The sequence below is a fragment of the Citrus clementina genome, unplaced genomic scaffold (assembly GCF_000493195.1).
Source record: "Citrus clementina cultivar Clemenules unplaced genomic scaffold, Citrus_clementina_v1.0 scaffold_5, whole genome shotgun sequence".
Lineage (NCBI taxonomy): Eukaryota > Viridiplantae > Streptophyta > Magnoliopsida > Sapindales > Rutaceae > Citrus > Citrus x clementina.
Genome location: NW_006262201.1, coordinates 23886148 through 23905826, shown reverse-complemented (window position 1 = coordinate 23905826; position 19679 = coordinate 23886148). Strand labels below are relative to the sequence as shown.

At 33.1% G+C, this 19679-nt stretch overlaps 2 protein-coding genes across 2 annotated transcripts; both read left to right on the top strand.

Annotated features, from left to right (window-relative positions):
• The first annotated feature begins 13815 nt into the window (after window positions 1–13815).
• LOC112098053 (uncharacterized mitochondrial protein AtMg00810-like) lies at window positions 13816–14418 on the top strand. The gene has a single exon (XM_024183661.1). The coding sequence runs from the start codon at window positions 13816–13818 to the stop codon at window positions 14416–14418; it is 603 nt and encodes a 200-aa protein (XP_024039429.1).
• A 1856-nt stretch (window positions 14419–16274) lies between these two features.
• LOC18042723 (3-oxo-Delta(4,5)-steroid 5-beta-reductase) lies at window positions 16275–19453 on the top strand. The gene is made up of 2 exons (XM_006432456.2): window positions 16275–16352; window positions 18295–19453. Exons 1-2 carry the CDS (start codon window positions 16314–16316, stop codon window positions 19435–19437), a joined length of 1182 nt encoding a protein of 393 aa, XP_006432519.1. The 5' UTR covers window positions 16275–16313; the 3' UTR covers window positions 19438–19453.
• Window positions 19454–19679: the final 226 nt, after the last annotated feature.

Here is a 19679-nt window from a genome sequence, read left to right as displayed (position 1 = left end):
GTTATAGCAAGCTTAATTAGACGTTTACGGTATCTGGTTTTAACCAGACCAGAAATAGCTTTGCTATATGTAAACTAAGTTAGTAGATGATAGCTCCAACACTTCAATATTTAATGGCCTATATTCTTAGATACTTAAAGGGAATTGATGATTATAGGCTATAATTCTTAGTTGGGGGAGAAATGAAACTCATAGGTTACATTGATGCAGACTGGGCATGTGACATTGATGACAGGAGATCAATAGGTGCATACTGCATTTATTTAGGAATCAACTTAATATCCTGATCGTCTAAGAAGCAATCAGTAGTTACAAGGTCGAGTGCAGCAAGTGAATACAAAGCCCTTACCTCTGCAAGTGCAGAAATAACACGACTTTAGTCACTGTTCATGGAACTCAAGGTCGAATGCACTTTATTACCTATAATTTGGTGTGATAATGTTAATGTAACAGAGATGGCAAAAATCCAATTTATCACTCAAGAACCAAATATATTGAGTTGGATATGCATTCCGCTAAAGATAAAGCGTTAGCAAAGTGAAAAGCAAGTTGCAAACATTTTGACAAAAGCTCTTTTGTTCGCTTAAACTATTTTAGAGCAAAACTCAACGTGCATATATGCCTCTTAAGTTTTAAGGGGGCTGTTAAGGAAGCACCTATTTCATATAAGAGAGCTACATACTTAGCACATGTAAGTTTAAGTCCAGTCAGCAGAGTTAGTTAAGTGTATATTCTAGCTCAACAAAGTTCTTAAGCATACTTGTTATTCTATGTTTGTATGCTAAGTATGCTTTCAATATTTTACTTACAGAAACGAGCTCAGATTAAATACTATATATGCTCCAATTTTCTCAATTACAAAACAAAATAACATGTTCATTTTAAAGCTTTCAAACAATAAATTTATTAACAAATCAACTAAACTATTTAACTGTGAATTTTCTGCATGTAAATTGTGTCTAAGGTTTCCTTTTATGTTACAGTTCATATTATATATATTTAGAGTTAGTTTCTTACTATGATAAGTATCGATTTATAAATCTAAATATTCTATTATCTTCATAAGCTATTGGATCTCTTAATTCAAATTAAGTAAATAAACCATGCTATGATACTGGTTCATGGGGTCATAGGTAACACTTTGACATCTATTTATTTATTTTTAATTTAAATTACTAATATTACTACTTGTAAAGGGTTGTAAATGATCAAATCTTGAAAATTATACTTTTTATGCAATTCGGTGCCCTTCGATATCAACTATTCTTCGGGACTTATGTCATTTAGCTAATATAAAAACTAAACGTTGAGTGTTCGAAGCCTATTCTCAATAACTCTTGGTAATCATGAAGTTAAAAATATTAAAATATAGAATGTTTCCATTAAATATTCAAAATGATGTTGCAAATTGTGTCAAAACTTATCACAAAGATCTATCCTGAATTTGGTATTTTCGATATGGCATCTCAACTTTGGTAGACTGGAGTTACTATTAAAAAAGAACATAGTGAAAGACCTACCTTTAATCAATCGTTCTACTCAAGTTTGTGAAGGATGTTTGCTTGGCAAGCAGTTTTGAAAGAGTTTTCTAAGTGAGTCAAGCTCAAGAGCTCAGAAGCCACTTGAGCTCACTCATATAGATGCGTGTGATCCAATCAAGCCAAGCTTCCCTAGTAAAGTAACTATTTCCTTCTGTTCATTGATGATTTTTTTAGAAAAACATAGGTGTATTTTTTAAAGCAGAAAAACATAGGATATCGATGTGCGGATCTAAGACGGATCTGGAGCGGATCTAAGACGGATCTGGAGCAGATATAGATATATCTTAATATCTAAATCCATATCCATATCCACTCATATTTTAATGTTATTTTATTTTAAAAGTTTCTTAATAATTGTGGAATGATAATGATAATAAATTTTATTCATAACATATTAGTAGTATTTACCATGAATTTAAACTCTTAAAACTTAAAGGTTAGTTTTGTAAATTTAAAGGTCAACCAGCCTCAAAGCATGTACATGCAATTTTCAAATTGCAATCCAAGTAATATAACCTGGTAATTTATTTTATCATATTGGCCAAATAATTTTTAAGGAATATAGTTATTCATATATTTAGTCAAATATGGTCATAATAAAAATAATAAAGGACTGAATATAAATCATATTTAATTTATATGTCATTATCTAATGTTGTAGGAATGAGGGTAGATGTATCGTGGATATTAAAATGATGAAAGAGACAATAGAATATTAGGTTGATCTTACTCTTGCAATTACTTCTGAATGATATTTTATTATCTTTCTTATTTGTTGTTTTGGTGTAGAAGTATAAGTTACAATATTTATTATATTTTTGAGAAAAATTATATAATTTATTTGTTATCAATACATTTTAGCCTTCAATTTTCAATCTAAAAAATTATTACTTTTTTATTACGGAATTTTAGAATTCATGACGGATCTAGAGCAGATTTGGATTTTAATTTTTTTTCAGATTTGGAGCAGATATAGATATTTATTTCTTTTTTGGATCTGGATATGGAGCGAAAAATATGGATTCATAACGAATCTGGAGCAGATACGGATCTTGATTGTTATTATGGATTTGGATCTGGAGCAAAGTAGATCCAACCCATATCTGCCCCATTGCCATCCCTATAGGCAATTGCCTATGATTCCTATCACGCCTACTACAAGTCCCACATTCTGGTAGTCCCAAGGTTGCTCATATTCTTCCAATTTTTTCTGTACAAGTGAAAATTAAACAACCATCAGGGGGTTTAAACATAGGCAAATTAGACAATTGCTTAGGGCTTCATATGTTAGGAAAACCCTATTCCAACAGTCTAAACTTTATATTATTATAATAGAAAGACCTTTTTTCTTTTGGTATTTCCTTGATATACTCAAATTAATAAATATTTTCAATTTTAATAGAAAAGCTTATTTTTTAGGCATCTTTTTAATTAACAATTATCCTATAATAAGAATTTTTACACAAATTCTATATTTGATAACATTAATTTTAAAGAGCTATAGTTAATAATACTGTCTAATCATTAATTCATTATTAATTTTTCCAATAAAAATCATAAAATTTTTTGTGTTTAAAAAAATTAATTATTAAACATTACAAAATTACTTACCTTAGCAGCGCCAATAGCACCTGCCCCGCACCAGCTCATTTTTTGCTTAATTTGGAAAATTGATGGTAAGTTTGGTTTTCGCTTCTAGCTATATATAGAAGACTGCTGGCATATAAACAATTTCACATGCCCTTTTCTAGTTGACGTGGCAAAGTAAGTTATGATACGGATATGCACGATTTTTCTGTAATTGAATTGATAAATATTGACACAAAAAATAAATGGGTCAACAAGACATAACATGATGAATAACCATATCGTATTCATGTTACACTAATCCTCAACACGATTACGTCCGAATGACAAGAATATTAATTTGTCAATGTATCATATTTTACATTTTGATCATGAATGAGCTCTTATTTATTAATTATTATGCTATAATGATTTAAATTTATAATTGTTAGTTTATCTAATGAAATTTTTATCATATCTTGGATTAGTTTCAATTTGTATGTCATTTATTATTTTTTCAATCAAATGATTTATTTTTTATTTTTTAAAATTTGAATTATGATAGTATTTCCACTGAGAATTGGGTTGTCAAATGTGTTGCGTCTTATCATGTCATCTGTTTATTATGTGAATCGTTTCCATATTTGATTTTTTTGATATGATTATTACACGTGTCTTATCCCTAATTTTTAAAAATTTAATTCGACGCAATTACAACACGACAAATGCGACATAGCTAGACGAATTGCCACCTTACTTTCGAGAGGGTAATTGAGTTTGAGTTAGATTATGTGATCAATATTGAAAGATCTAATATTATAAGGTGTGGTAAAATAAGGATCCGACTAAAAGGCCGAGCTTCCTATTATCATTGTTAGACGATTTGCATACTCGCAGATTTAGAAGTTGTTACTTATTTAACATGTTTCGACTCTTGAAGATCTGCTATTGAGGCATTTTACATGTTTATAAGGCAATAATTGATATGACTCTAGAAGCCGCAACATCGTCTATTTCATTACTAGATGGTGTAAAACTTCAAACAAACACAACATGCATATATGGTTCTGTTATTGCGAAATTATCCAAATTATCCTCAAATTATGAATCTCAATCATTTACTCACAAGAACTTAGTACATGTTGATAAAGGAACCCACACAAACAGTTGCAAATTAAGTGGAAATAAAATCTTTCCTTTTTTGTGTGATTAAAATAGAATGTGTATCATAAATAAATAAATAATAAACCAACACAATAAAAAACAATAAATTAGTCACAAGAGATGCAGATTTTTATGTGAAAACCCCAAAAAAGGAAAAACCAGGGACCGTTGTCTGATGTAACCTTTTGTTGGAGAATTAACAAATAAAACACACAAAAAACACGCTATTTTATTTCTTCAACAACACTCCTCACCAATTACAACGCTTATTTTTCACTCTCTACACCTTAGAGATTTTGCTACTTCACTTGATTCATAAACCAAAGGGGAGATGTGGTATTTATACATGAAACAAACTAATCACAACCATTCATGTATTCAACTACTACACAAATTCTCACCATTCATTAAAACCTACCACTCACCTACTTCACCAACCACACCTAACACACCTAGCACAAATAATTCAAACCTCACCAACCATACCTACTCATGGAACCTTCCATGAGTTGGGCTTGAATTTATTCATCTTGGATCAAGTTTATGATCCAACACCTCCCCTTAAACTTGATCCTGTGACACCAAGCAAACTTCTGAATCTTACGAAGTCTTCTTGCTTGAGTGGCTTGGTGAAGATATCAGCTGCTTGATCTTGTGATTTTACATACTTGATTTGCACTTCTTTTCTTGCAATACACTCTCTTATGAAATGATAGCGAGTATCTATGTGTTTGCTTCGATCATAAAAGACTGGATTCTTGGATAGGGCAATTGCCGATTTGTTATCAACACAAATCTCGCTTGGCTCTTCTTGTGGCAAACTCAACTACTTCAGCAAATTTCTGAGCCAAATTGCATGACAAACACTTGATGTGGCAGCTACATATTCAGCTTCACAGGTGGATAGCGTGACAATTGGTTGCTTCTTTGACATCCATGTGAAAGCAGTATCTCCCATGAAGAACACAAATCTTGTGGTGCTCTTTCAATCATCTACATCTCCACCCCAATCGCTATCGCTATATCCAACAAGCTTGTAGTCATTAGAAAATGAGTATAACAAGCCGAAATTAGTTGTACCTTTGATGTAGCGAAAGATTCTTTTTGCAGCTTTAAAATAGGTGGTCTTTGGATTCTCCATGTATCGGCTCACAAGTCCAACAACATAAAGGATATCTAGTCTTTTGCATGTCAAATAACGTAGGCTTCCGACCAAACTTTTAAAGAATGTTGGATCTATATCTTCGCCTTCATCATGTTTGGATAACTTGACTCTGCATTCCACTGGCGTGCTTATAGGCTTGCAATCTTGAACTTTTTTATAATCTCTTTTGCATAGCTTTCTTGGGAGATAAATATGTCTTCTTCCTTTTGCTTGACTTCAATGCCAAGATAATATGCCATCAGTCCGATGTCAGTCATCTCGAACTCTTTGATTATCACTCTCTTGAACTCTTCAAATAAGCTTGGATCACTTCCAGTGAAGATGAGATCATCCACATACAAGCACACAATCAAAATGTCTCCAGCTTTGTCTTTGATGTAGAGAGCATGTTCATATGGGCATTTGGTGAAGCCGTTCTCTTGAAAATACTTGTCAATTCTGCTATTCCATGCCCTTGGTGCTTGCTTTAACCTATAAAGAGCTTTCTTCAATCTCAAAACTTTGTCTTCATGTCATTTCACCACATAGCCTAATGGTTGTTCGATGTAAACTTCTTCTTCAAGAATCTATTTAAGAAGCAGACTTCACATCCATTTGAAAATCTTCCATTTGTTCTGAGCAGCCAAAGAATATAAGTCTATAGTTTCAAGTCGAGTTACAGGAGCAAATACCTCATCATTGTATATGCCAGCCTTTTGACTATAGCCTTTTGCAACTAACCTCGCCTTGTGCCTTTCAATTTCTCCCTTCGCATTTCTTTTTGTTTTATACACCCATTTGACACCGATCGCCTTGTGACCTTTGGGAAGAGTAGTAAGCTCCCAAGTATTATTCTTCACAATGATTTTGCTTTTTTCATCCATTGCAATTCTCCACTTCTCATCTAGTGCAGCTTTTTAGAAGTTGACTAGCTCATAATCAACAAAGAGGTAAAAGAGAGTGAGATTATCATGTCTCTCAGTTACCTCATAAAGATCTTGAAGACTCCTTGTACGTTCTTCAGTTCTTTCATTTAAGAAAGAAGGAGGTGAATCTCCGCATGTGGTTGATGCTGGTGAGATAGGTGGAGTAGCAGGCTCTTGTTGTTCGTCTATTTGTTTTATCTGTGTATGATCATCTTCTTCAATGGGAAAAAAGTTGAAGTCATCCACACCAAAGCCAAAATCACATTCTCCTTCTTCATCAAAAACTACATCTCGACTGATCACGATCTTCCCGTTGTTTGGATTGTAAAGCTTGTATCTTTTGGAGTTGTTGTCGTAGCCGATGAAGATGAACTTCTCACTTTTGTCATCCAGCTTGGCTCTACTTTCGTCTGGTACATGTACATGGGCAATGCTTCCGAAAACTCTTAGATGGGTGATGCCGAGTTTTCTTCCACTCCAAGCTTCTTGTGGCGTCTTGCCCCACACGCTTCTTGTTGGAGATTGATTGGATAAGTAGACTACACATGCAACAGCTTCAGGCCAAAATTCTTTAGGTAGCCTCTTACTCTTAAGCATGCTTCTTGCCATGTTAAGGATGGTTCTGTTCTTCCTTTCTGCAACACCATTTTGTTGAGGGGATCTTGGAACTGTCAAAGGGCGTCGAATTCCATTTGCTTCACAAAACTCTAAAAATTATTTGGAAGTGAACTCTCCACCTCGATCAGATCTCATGGCTTTAATCTGGTATCCACTTTCTTTTTCCACTGCAGCTTTAAACTTCTTGAAACCTTTAAAGACTTCTGATTTTTACTTCAAAAAATACACCCAAGTTTTTCTTGAAAAATCATCTATGAAGAGATGGAAGTAGTTACTTTTACCAAGAGAGTTTGGCTTGAATGGACTGCACACATCAGTATGAATGAGCTCGAGTGGCTTCTGAGCTCTTGAGTTTGACTCCTTTGGAAAGCTCTTTCTGAACTGCTTGCCAAGTAAACATCCTTCACAGAGTTGATCAGGGTGATTGATGTATGGTAAGCCTTTCACCATGTTCTTCTTAGATAGTAGCTCCAGTCCTCCAAAGTTGAGATGCCCATGTCGAAGATGCCAAGTCCAGGATTGATCTTTGTGACAGGCTTTGAGACATTTTGCAACATCATTTTGAATATTTAAAAGAAACATTCTATTCTTCGACATTCTCACCTTTGTAATTAGATTTCCTTTGTCATCTCTTAGGAAAAGACTATAATCTTTTAAATAAATATCATAGCCTTTTTCTAAAAGTTGACCCAAACTAAGGATGTTGCTTTTCATATTGGGCACATAGTAAACATTCGAAATTATTTGGTGACTACCATCTTTTGCACGAAAAAGAATGTTACCTCTACCCTTCACTGGTACTTTTGAATCATCTTCAAAAGCAACACTGTCATTCACAAAAAAATGAAATTACCAATTTAATCCCAAAAAAATAAAAACAAAAAGATTATATAATAATTTTTGTGAAACAATCTGCTGAGGAGTTAATACGTTAATTTTTTTTAAATTTTTAGAAAATTGATAATTTAATTTTTTTACAATATTGTTTTTGTATATACATGATATTATAAAAAATTAATATATATTCTTTTTGTTTTTTATTTTATTTTTAAATTTAAATTGGTAATTTAATTTTTTTGTTTTTATAAACGTCGAAAAAATATTATTATAAGAGGATAATATTGTATAAACATGTCAAAAGGAATAGAAAGTAATGGCAGTGGTATCAATAATTTGACAGCAAGGATATTTTGAGGTATTTTTAAAGATACAGGGACTAAATAGACACTAATCTCCAAATATAGGACTAAATAAGCTTTTACCATGTACATAAGACTAGAAGAAGAAACCAAACTTGTCATCAAACCATAATAAAATTGAAGCTTTAGACGCTTTTTCTTTTTTCAATCTCCCCTTGTTGATTTCATAAAAGTTATATCTACTATATTTTCTTAATTATTTGATGAATATAAATTACATTAGAATTATTTTACTGACATATGTTTTTCTATGATTTTTGCATTTTGCACAAGGACCAAACACAATTTGCATGATGGTAGATTTATTGAGAAAAAAAATTTATTCAAATAACCCTCATGAATATTCATATGGATCAATGAGACGAGCAAAAAAAAAAAATCTTATTGATGATGCGAAAACATAAAAGATTGATAACTAAAAGAAACAAAGTTTCTGAATAATAAAAATATTGTTCAAAAAGTCTGAATAGGCAAATCTGAAATATTATTATATAATAAAATTCTCTTTATCTAAATAAGGAAAATAAAGCAAACGGCACTCAAATTCGATATCTAAATTAAAAATAAAAAAATCCTGAAAGCAATAGGAAAAATTTTAAAAATAAATAAACTGCAAAACAACCTAAAAAAAAAGGAATTTCTAGCTCGGCCATGATTTTGGCTTTGGTTCATCTTGTTGCAAGCTTCAGAATAGCATATTGCACATGCAAAACAGACACCCATACTTTAAGTTATGACTTCTAAACGGTACTCTGCTTATCCTCCACAACCAACCTAGTTTCACTTCCATTCATACAAACAACTTCTACTATTTCCTGAAACTAAGAAAAAGAAATCTTCAATTATTAGTATACCAAGATTCACAATCACTTGTACTGTTGGGGTCCATCTTATTTGGGTAGCCAAGGCCCAAAGCTTGCATTAGTTTGGGTGGTTAAGTAATTAAAGGAAACAAGTTGAAGCCAATATGTTGTGGAAGCGCAAATTGAGCAATTATCAATATTATGATAATTGCGGCTTCTGGAGAAATATAAATGTGGTGATAAAAAAGTGCTGAGAAAATAGGACACAATGATTTATGTGGTTCAATGTAAATCCTATGTCCACGTAAATGAATTTTTCTCTACTTCTCTATTCATAAGCGAAACTTACAATATGAATGCATGGAAAAAATCTTGGCCATCTTTCAATTTTGATGGCTTCAGTGCTGACTTTGGTGAAGAGTAAGAAATTTCATGCTAGCACATGCAATTGCGGTCCAAAGTTGCTAGCCATATGCATATGCTCAACAAAAGTTAGCTTCGGTGTTGACTTTTTAGCACAATAGACAATTGCCATTAAATTGGCTTTGAAAATCACGTGTACAAAAGAAAACAAAGCAAGCAGCAACAATGGTATTGTCTAGCGCAAAAAGACGAGAGAGAGAGAGAAAAGGAAGAACAATGGCGTAAACTAGAATTTGGGGCTAAGAGTTTCAATTTTTGATTGGACAATTGGAAGGTATTTTCAAGCCCGTTTTTCTTTCAAAATTGGATGGTAAATTATTCGTATTGCCCTCTATATTCCTACTAGTCTTGATTTTTGTTTTATTTTCTCGTTGACTATTATTTAAAATATTTATTTGTTAGAGAGACATATATTAGCCTGTTATAAGCCAAGATTATTAAGATTCTTGATATTGTTAACCTCTAGCATTATTTAGAGAATAATTTATGCTATAATCCAATTATTAATATAGTGAAAGGTATTGGATCATAAATTTAATCCAAGATGAATAAATTCAAGCCCAACTCATGGAAGGTTCCATGAGTAGGCATGGTTGGTGATGTTTGAATTATTTATGTTAGGTATGTTAGGTGTGGTTGGTGAAGAAGGTGAGTGGTAGGTTTTAATGAATGGTGAGGATTTGTGTAGTAGTTGAATAAATGAATGGTTGTGATTAGTTTGTTTCATGTATAAATACCACCTCTCTCCTTTGGTTTATGAATCAAGTGAAGTAGCAAAATCTCTAAGGTGTAGAGAGTGAAAAATAAGAGTTGTAATTGGTGAGGAGTGTTGTTGAAGAAATAAAATAGTGTGTTTTATTTGTTAATTCTCCAATAAAGTGGTATCAGAGCTAGTTTTCGATGCTATATATAGTCATATAGCATATCAAATCGAAGATCTAGATGAGAGGAACATGACGCCATAAAAGTCATCCCGATCGGAGGCCGGACACGCCCACAATCACCGCCGGAACTTTTCCGTCCTAAAGCTGAGTCGACTCACCAAGTTGAACCAAGCTGAGCTGAACCAAACCAAACCGAGCTGAGCCGAACCGAATCAAGTGGAACTGAGCCAACTAGAGCTGAACCAAGCCAGATCGAACCAAGACTACTAAACCGACGTTGATCGTTGATCGTTGACCGACGTTAATCGTTGACCGACGTTGACCCGAGTCCTTCCCAAGGTTTTTCGACGTGCCGGATTCATCTGTGCATTCAAAATCTCCAAATTCTCACTCAATTTGTGAGTTATGGCAAACGGTGGTATGATGTCATTTCAAGTTCCACAATTAAAAGAAAGTAAGTTTGACAACTGGAGTATTAAAATGAAGGCTCTATTGGGTGCACATGATGTATGAGATGTCATGGAGAAATGCTTTATTGTGCCAGAAAATGAAACCACTTTAAATGCGGCACAGAAGGAGAATTTAAAAGACTTGAAGAAAAAAAGAATAAAGCAAAGTATCTCATCTTTCAATCATTAGATGAAGATGCTTTTGAAAATATTGCTGGTTCAACCTCCTCAAAAGAAGCATGGGAGAAACTAGAGACCTCTTACAAAGGAGCGGAGTAAGTTAAGAAGGTTCGTCTCCAAATATTACGAGGAGAACTTGAGTCCTTACACATAAAGGCGTCGGAGTCAATTTCTGACTACTTTACTCGGGTAGTGACTGTTTCCAATGAATTAAAAAGAAATGGTGAGGAGTTAAAAGAGGTAAAGATCATTGAAAAGATACTTCGATCAGTAGACTCGAAGTTTGACTATATTGTTGTGACAATTGAAGAAACAAGAGATCTGGAGGATATGACGATCGAGCAACTTCAAGGAAAGTTGCAAGCCTATGAAGAAAAACTAAAAAAAAAGTAAGGAATGGAAGAACAACTTCTCACAATGGAAGTCAATCCAAAGAAAAGAGAAGAAAGCTCCGATAACGAGAGAATGCACTACGTCCGAGGTAGAGGTCGAGGGCGAGGTAGAGGTCATGGTCATGGACGAGGTTGGAATTTCATCAACAACTCCAATTATGCCAAAGGAGAAAGCTCAACCAGAGGACGAGGCAGAAGCAATCCAAGATCGAGGTATGACAAATCCCGAGTACAGTACTATAATTGTCAAAAGTTTGGGCATTATGTTTTAGAATGCCCAGCGCCAAGCACCAGAATTGAGGAGAGAGTGAACTATGCTGAAGAGAAAAATGGTGAAGATAGCACACTTTTACTAGCACGCAATGACACAAGTGGAGGTCAAGAAAATACATGGTATTTTAACACAGGTGCTAGCAATCATATGAGTGGAAACAAAAGCATGTTCGTGCAACTAAGTGAATCTGTGAATGACAGTGTTGCTTTTGGAGATGATTCAAAAGTACCAGTGAAGAGTAGAGGTAACATTCTTTTTCATGCAAAAGATGGTAGTCATCAAATAATTTTGAATGTTTACTATATGCCTAATATAAAAAGCAACATCCTTAGTTTAGGTCAACTTTTAGAAAAAGGCTATGATTTTTATTTAAAAGATTATAGTCTTTTCCTAAGAGATGACAAAGGAAATCTAATTACAAAGGTGAGAATGTTTCTTTTAAATATTCAAAATGATGTTGCAAAATGTCTCAAAGCCTGTCACAAAGATCAATCTTGGACTTGGCATCTTCGATATGGGCATCTCTACTTTGGCTGACTGGAGCTACTATCTAAGAAGAACATGGTGAAAGGCTTACCATACATCAATCACCTTGATCAACTTTGTGAAGGATGTTCAGAAAGAGCTTTCCAAAGGAGTCAAACTCAAGAGCTCGGACTGATGTGTGCGGTCCATTCAATCCAAACTTCCTTGGTAAAAGTAACTACTTCCATCTCTTCATAGATGATTTTTCAAGAAAAATTTGGGTGTATTTTTTTAAGTAAAAATCAGAAGTCTTTGAAGGTTTCAAGAAGTTTTAAAACTGCAGTGGAAAAAGAAAGTGGATGCCAGATTAAAGCCATGAGATCTGATCAAGGTGGAGAGTTCACTTCCAAAGAATTTTAAGAGTTTTGTGAAGCAAATAGAATTCGACGCCCTTTGACAGTTTCAAGATCCCCCCAACAAAATGGTGTTGCAGAAAGGAAGAACAGAATCATCCTCGACATGGCAAGAAACATGCTTAAGAGTAAGAGGCTACCTAAAGAATTTTGGGCTGAAGCTGTTGCATGTGCAGTCTACTTATCCAATCGATCTACAACAAGAAGCGTGTTGGGCAAGACGCCACAAGAAGCTTGGAGTGGAAGAAAACCCGGCATCTCCCATCTAAGAGTTTTCGGAAGTATTACCCATGTACATGTACCAGACGAAAGTAGAGCCAAGCTAGATGACAAAAGTGAGAAGTTCATCTTCATCGGCTACGACAACAACTCCAAAGGATACAAGCTTTATAATCCAAACAACGGGAAGATCGTGATCAGTCGAGATGTAGTTTTTGATGAAGAAGGAGAATGGGATTTTGGCTCTGGTGTGAATGATTTCAACTTCTTTCCCATTGAAGAAGATGATCATACACAGATAAAACAAATAGATGAACAACAAGAGCCTGCTACTCCACCTATCTCACCAGTATCAACCATATGCGGAGATTCACCGCCATCTTTCTTAAATGAAAGAACCGAAGAACGTACAAGGAGTCTTCAAGATCTTTATGAGGTAACTGAGAGACATGATAATCTCACTCTCTTTTGCCTCTTTGCTGATTGTGAGCTAGTCAACTTCCAAAAAGTTGCACTAGATGAGAAGTGGAGAATTGCAATGGATGAAGAAATCAAAACCATTGTGAAAAATTATACTTGGGAGCTTACTACACTTCCCAAAGGTCACAAGACGATCGGTGTCAAATGGGTGTATAAAACAAAAAGAAATTCGAAGGGAGAAATTGAAAGGCACAAGACGAGGCTAGTTGCAAAAGGCTATAGTCAAAAGGCTGGCATAGACTATGACGAGGTATTTGCTCCTGTAGCTCAACTTGAAACTATTAGACTTATTATTATATTTCTTTGGCTGCTCAGAACAAATGGAAATTTTTTCAAATGGATGTGAAGTTTGCTTTCTTGAATAGATTCCTTCAAGAAGAAGTTTACATCGAACAACCATTAGGCTATGTGGTGAAATAACATGAAGACAAAGTTTTGAGATTGAAGAAAGCTCTTTATGTGTTAAAGCAAGCACCAAGGGTATGGAATAGCAGAATTGACAAGTATTTTCAAGAGAACGGCTTCACCAAATGCCCATATGAACATGCTCTCTACGTCAAAGAAAAAGCTTGAGACATTTTGAATGTGTGCTTGTATGTGGATGATCTCATCTTCACTAGAAGTGATCCAAGCTTATTTGAAGAGTTCAAGAGAGTGATGATCAAAGAGTTCGAGATGACTGACATCGGACTGATGGCATATTATCTTGGCATTGAAGTCAAGCAAAAAGAAGAAGACATATTTATCTCCCAAGAAAGCTATGCAAAAGAGATTATAAAAAAGTTCAAGATGAATGATTGCAAGCCTATAAGCACACCAGTGGAATGCAGAGTCAAATTATCCAAACATGATGAAGGCGAAGATATAGATCCAACATTCTTTAAAAGTTTGGTCGGAAGCCTACGTTATTTGACATGGACAATACTAGATATCCTTTATGTTGTTGGACTTGTGAGCCGATACATGAAGAATCCAAAGACCACCCATTTTAAAGCTGCAAAAAGAATCCTTCGCTATATCAACGGTACAACTAATTGCGGCTTGTTATACTCATTTTCTAATGACTACAAGCTTGTTGGATATAGCGATAGCAATTGGGGTGGAGATGTAGATGATCGAAAGAGCACCACAAGATTTGTGTTCTTCATGGGAGATACTGCTTTCACATGGATGTCAAAGAAGCAACCAATTGTCACGCTATCCACCTGTGAAGCTGAATATGTAGCTGCCACATCAAGTGTTTGTCATGCAATTTGGCTCAGAAATTTGCTGAAGTAGTTGAGTTTGCCACAAGAAGAGCCAAACGAGATTTGTGTTGATAACAAATCGGCAATTGCCCTATCCAAGAATCCAGTCTTTCATGATTGAAGCAAACACATAGATACTCGCTATCATTTCATAAGAGAGTATTGCAAGAAAAGAAGTGCAAATCAAGTATGTAAAATCACAAGATCAAGTAGCTGATATCTTCACCAACCCACTCAAGCAAGAAGACTTCGTAAGATTAAGAAGTTTGCTTGGTGTCACATGATCAAGTTTAAGGGGAGGTGTTGGATCATAAACTTGATCCAAGATGAATAAATTCAAGCCCAACTCATGGAAGGTTCCATGAGTAGGTATGGTTGGTGAGGTTTGAATTATTTGTGTTAGGTGTGGTTGGTGAAGTAGGTGAGTGGTAGGTTTTAATGAATAGTGAGGATTTGTGTAGTAGTTGAATAAATGAATGGTTGTTATTAGTTTGTTTCATGTATAAATACCACCTCTCCCCTTTGGTTTATGAATCAAGTGAAGTAGCAAAATCTCTAAGGTGTAAAGAGTGAAAAATAAGCGTTGTAATTGGTGAGGAGTGTTGTTGAAGAAATAAAATAGTGTGTTTTTTGTGTGTTTTATTCGTTAATTCTCCAACAAAAGGTTACATTAGACTACGGTCCCTGGTTTTTCCTTTTTTGGGTTTTTCACATAAAAATCTGTATCTCTTGTGACTAATTTATTGTTTTTGATTGTGTTGATTTATTAGTTATTTATTTGTGATACACATTCTATTTTAATCACACAAAGAAGGAAAGATTTTTTTTCCACTTAATTTGTAACTGTTTGTGTGGGTTCCTTTATCAACATGTACTAAGTTCTTGTGAGTAAATGATTGAGATTCATAATTTGAGGATAATTTGGATAATTTCGCAATAACCGAACCATATATGCATGTTGTGTTTGTTTGAAGTTTTACACCATCTAGTAATGAAATAGACGATGTTGCGGCTTCTAGAGTCATATCAATTATTGCCTTATAAACATGTGAAATGCCTCAATAGCAGATCTTCAAGAGTCGAAACATGTTAAATAAGTAACAACTTCTAAATCTGCGAGCATGCAAATCGTCTAACAATGATAGTAGGAAGCTCGGCCTTTTAGTCGGATCCTTATTTCACCACACCTTATAATATTAGATCTTTCAATATTGATCACATAATCTAACTCAAACTCAATTACCCTCTAGAAAGTAAGGTGGCAATTCGTCTAGCTATGTCGCATTTGTCGTGTTGTAATTGCGTCGTATTAAATTTTAAAAAATTAGGGATAAGACACGAGTAATAATCATATCAAAAAAATCAAATATGGAAACGATTCACATAATAAACAGGTGACATGATAGGACGCAACACATTTGACAACCCAATTCTCGGTGGAAATACTATCATAATTCAAATTTTAAAAAATAAAAAATAAATCATTTGATTGAAAAAATAATAAATGACATACAAATTGAAACTAATCCAAGATATGATAAAAATTTCATTAGATAAACTAACAATTATAAATTTAAATCATTATAGCATAATAATTAATAAATAAGAGCTCATTCATGATCAAAATGTAAAATATGATAAATTGACAAATTAATATTCTTGTCATTCGGACGTAATCGTGTTGAGGAGTAGTGTAACATGAATATGATATGGTTATTCATCATGTTATGTCTTGTTAACCCATTTATTTTTTGTGTCAATATTTATCAATTCAATTACAGAAAAATCGTGCATATCCGTATCATAACTTACTTTGCCACGTCAACTAGAAAAGGGCATGTGAAATTGTTTATATGCCAGCAGTCTTCTATATATAGCTAGAAGCGAAAACCAAACTTACCATCAATTTTCCAAATTAAGCAAAAAATGAGCTGGTGCCGGACAGGTGCTATTGGCGCTGCTAAGGTAAGTAATTTTGTAATGTTTAATAATTAATTTTTTTAAACACAAAAAATTTTATGATTTTTATTGGAAAAATTAATAATGAATTAATTATTAGATAATATTATTAACTATAGCTCTTTAAAATTAATGTTATCAAATATAGAACTTGTGTAATAATTCTTATTATAGGATAATTGTTAATTAAAAAGATGCATAAAAAATAAGCTTTTCAATTAAAAAGATGCATAAAAAATAAGCTTTTCTATTAAAATTGAAAATATTTATTAATTTGAGGAGCCGCCTATGTTGCAACAGTTTCAACATACAATAATTTTTGTCTTTTTATGGTTGATTACACTACACTACCTTATATTTTCTGTAAAATTCAATAGCCACTAAAAATAATAAACTTTTACATATAAGTCCATTTTTGGAATAAAATGACATTTGAAAAGAATTTTAATTTATTATTATTATTATTATTATTATTATCATTATTATTATATAAGATTATTACTATTAAATTTTATTATTTTTATTTATTTTAATTATTATTTATGATTATTACTGTCATTATTATTATTAAAATTTATTACTTTTATTATTTTAATTGTTATTATACTGTAATTAATTTATTAATATTAATATTTATCTTGTTATGATTAAAATTATTGTTATTAAAGTATATTAACTTTATTATTTTAATTATTATTAATTATTGTTGTTATTATTATTATTAAAACTTATTAATAATTTTTATTATTTTTATTATTTTTATTATTATCATTATTAATATTATTATTTCAGTTAATTTTGTTGTTATTATTATTGTTAAATTTTTTTATTTTTTGCTTTAATTAACATTATTTTCATAATTATTATTTTTAGTTTTATTATTATTATTGTTTTAATTATAATATATACAAATAATATTAGGGACACAATTAATAAAAGGCATTTTAATAACTTATAATAGTTTATTCCAATTATAAAATAAAGTAAACACATCAATTGGAATGTTGTTCATTCTGATTCCAATTCCTATAGCTCAAGTAAATAATTTATTCTAATTCAAATTCCTTATTACAATTCTAGCTCATTTCAATTCTTATTTAATAAAGGCACTATTAGAATGTGTTTAGAACATAATATTGTATATTGTTATAATATTGTTTACATTAATTTATTACTTACCTATGTTTGAAAGTTTTAAAAGTTAGATTGTAGTCAATTATATCATTCACTACAGTGTGCTAACTTTTGTCTTAATTGAAACATTAAATATATTTAAATTATATTTTTATTTTTACTATAATAATTATAATATTAAAAATAAATTATATTATTATATTATATCATATTACATAGATAGTAATAATTAATATAAAAATAATTATTAATATATAATTATTAATAAATTTAAATAATGAGAGTAGATCTAGAAATGATAGTAATAATTAATAAATTATGAAATATTTATGAATTTGTGGAATAAATAAACTAGTATTAAATCATGTATTGTAATTGCCTAATATCAATAATAAAAGTTCTCTTAAATTTCATACTTATTTCTTATTCATATCATTTAACAACTAAGCTAATAAATAAAATAATAATTATTATATTTTTTTCCTGGTATTTCAAAAAACAAGAGGGTTTGGAATGAAAAAAACCAAAATAAATACACCCTACCGTTAGATTTATTTTTACCACTCTTGCCTTGGATCCAATGGTTCAATTACAAAATGACAAAAGTAGTGGTATGTTGCAACTGTTGCAACATAGGCGGACCCTTAATTTGAGTATATCAAGAAAATACTAAAAGAAAAAAGGTCTTTCTATTATAATAATATAAAATTTAGACTGCTGAAATAGGGTTTTCTTAACATATGAAACCCTAACCAATTGTCTAATTTGCCTATGTTTAAACCCCCCGATGGTTATTTAATTTTCACTTGTACAGAAAAAATTGGAAGAATATGAGCAACCTTGGGACTACCAGAATGTGGGACTTGTAGTAGGCGTGACAGGAATCGTAGGCAATTGCCTAGCTGAGATTTTGCCCCGGTCAGACACCCCCGGTGGCCCGTGGAAGGTCTACGGAGTGGCCCGACGTCCTAGGCCTGACTGGAGCGCCGCATACCCTATTGAGTACATCCAATGCGACATTTCCGACCCGGACGAGACACGATCCAAGCTCTCAAAACTCACTAACATCACCCACATTTTCTACATGACGTGGGCAGGTCGTCCCGCTCAAGCGGAGAATTGCGAGATCAACAGCGCAATGTTTCGTAACGTGCTCCGTTCTGTAATCCCAAACGCACCAAATCTTCGCCACGTCTGTCTCCAAACGGGTAGCAAACATTACCTGGGACCATTCGAGTGTATTGGCAAGATACCGTCTCACGACCCGCCTTTTACTGAGGATTTGCCAAGGTTAAATGTACAACTTTTTTACTATAATCAAGAAGACATATTGTTTGAAGAAGTTGAGAAAAGAGGGGGCTTGACTTGGTCCGTACATCGACCTTTCGTAATATTTGGGTTTTCACCTTATAGTTTGATGAATATTGTAGGCACTCTCTGCGTGTACGCTGCGATTTGTAAACATGAAGGTGTTCCTTTGCTATTTTATGGGACTAGAGATACTTGGGAATGCTTCTCAGAATACTCGGACGCAGAGTTGGTTGCGCAGCAGCAAATTTGGGCCGCAGTGGATCCTAACGCAAGAAACGAAGCTTTTAACTGCACCAATGGAGATGTTTTCAAGTGGAAGCATTTATGGAAAGTTTTGGCTGAGCAGTTTCAGATTGAGAATTATGGGTTTGGAGAAGAAAAGGGTAGTCAGAGGATGAGATTCGAGGAAATTATGAAAGGTAAAGAAAGTGTATGGGAGGAGATTGTGAGAGAGAATCAGCTGAAGCCAACAAAATTGAATGAGGTTGCTGTTTGGTCATATGCAGATTTGGTGTTGAATGTTGGTGCGGGTCATTTAGCTAGCATGAACAAGAGTAGGGAGCACGGCTTCTTGGGTTTCAGGAATTCTAAGAATTCCTTCATTAGTTGGATTAATAGGCTGAAAAATTACAGGATTGTGCCTTGATAAGTAGTGATGTTCTGTGATATCAGTTCAAGTGTACCAAATAAGGTAATAGCAAAGTAATGTAATGAATAATGAAGGCAAGGAGATATCCGAGCTATGATCCAAGATTAATTAATAAGAGGTATTGCCAAAGTAATATAATGATGTTCTGTGATATTAGTACAAATTGTGATTATTGACTCGATGAGATTATGCTGCTTTTGTTTTTATTTGCTTTGTTAACCAAAGAAATATATCATTTC

What these genes read in the sequence shown, in the direction of transcription:
- LOC112098053 (XM_024183661.1), top strand. Translation starts at nt 13,816, where the DNA reads ATGACTGACATCGGACTGATGGCATATTATCTTGGCATTGAAGTCAAG.
- LOC18042723 (XM_006432456.2), top strand. Translation starts at nt 16,314, where the DNA reads ATGAGCTGGTGCCGGACAGGTGCTATTGGCGCTGCTAAG. An exon ending in GTGCTATTGGCGCTGCTAAG is followed by an intron (nt 16,353 to 18,294) that starts GTAAGTAATTTT and finishes TCACTTGTACAG; the next exon opens with AAAAAATTGGAAGAATATGA.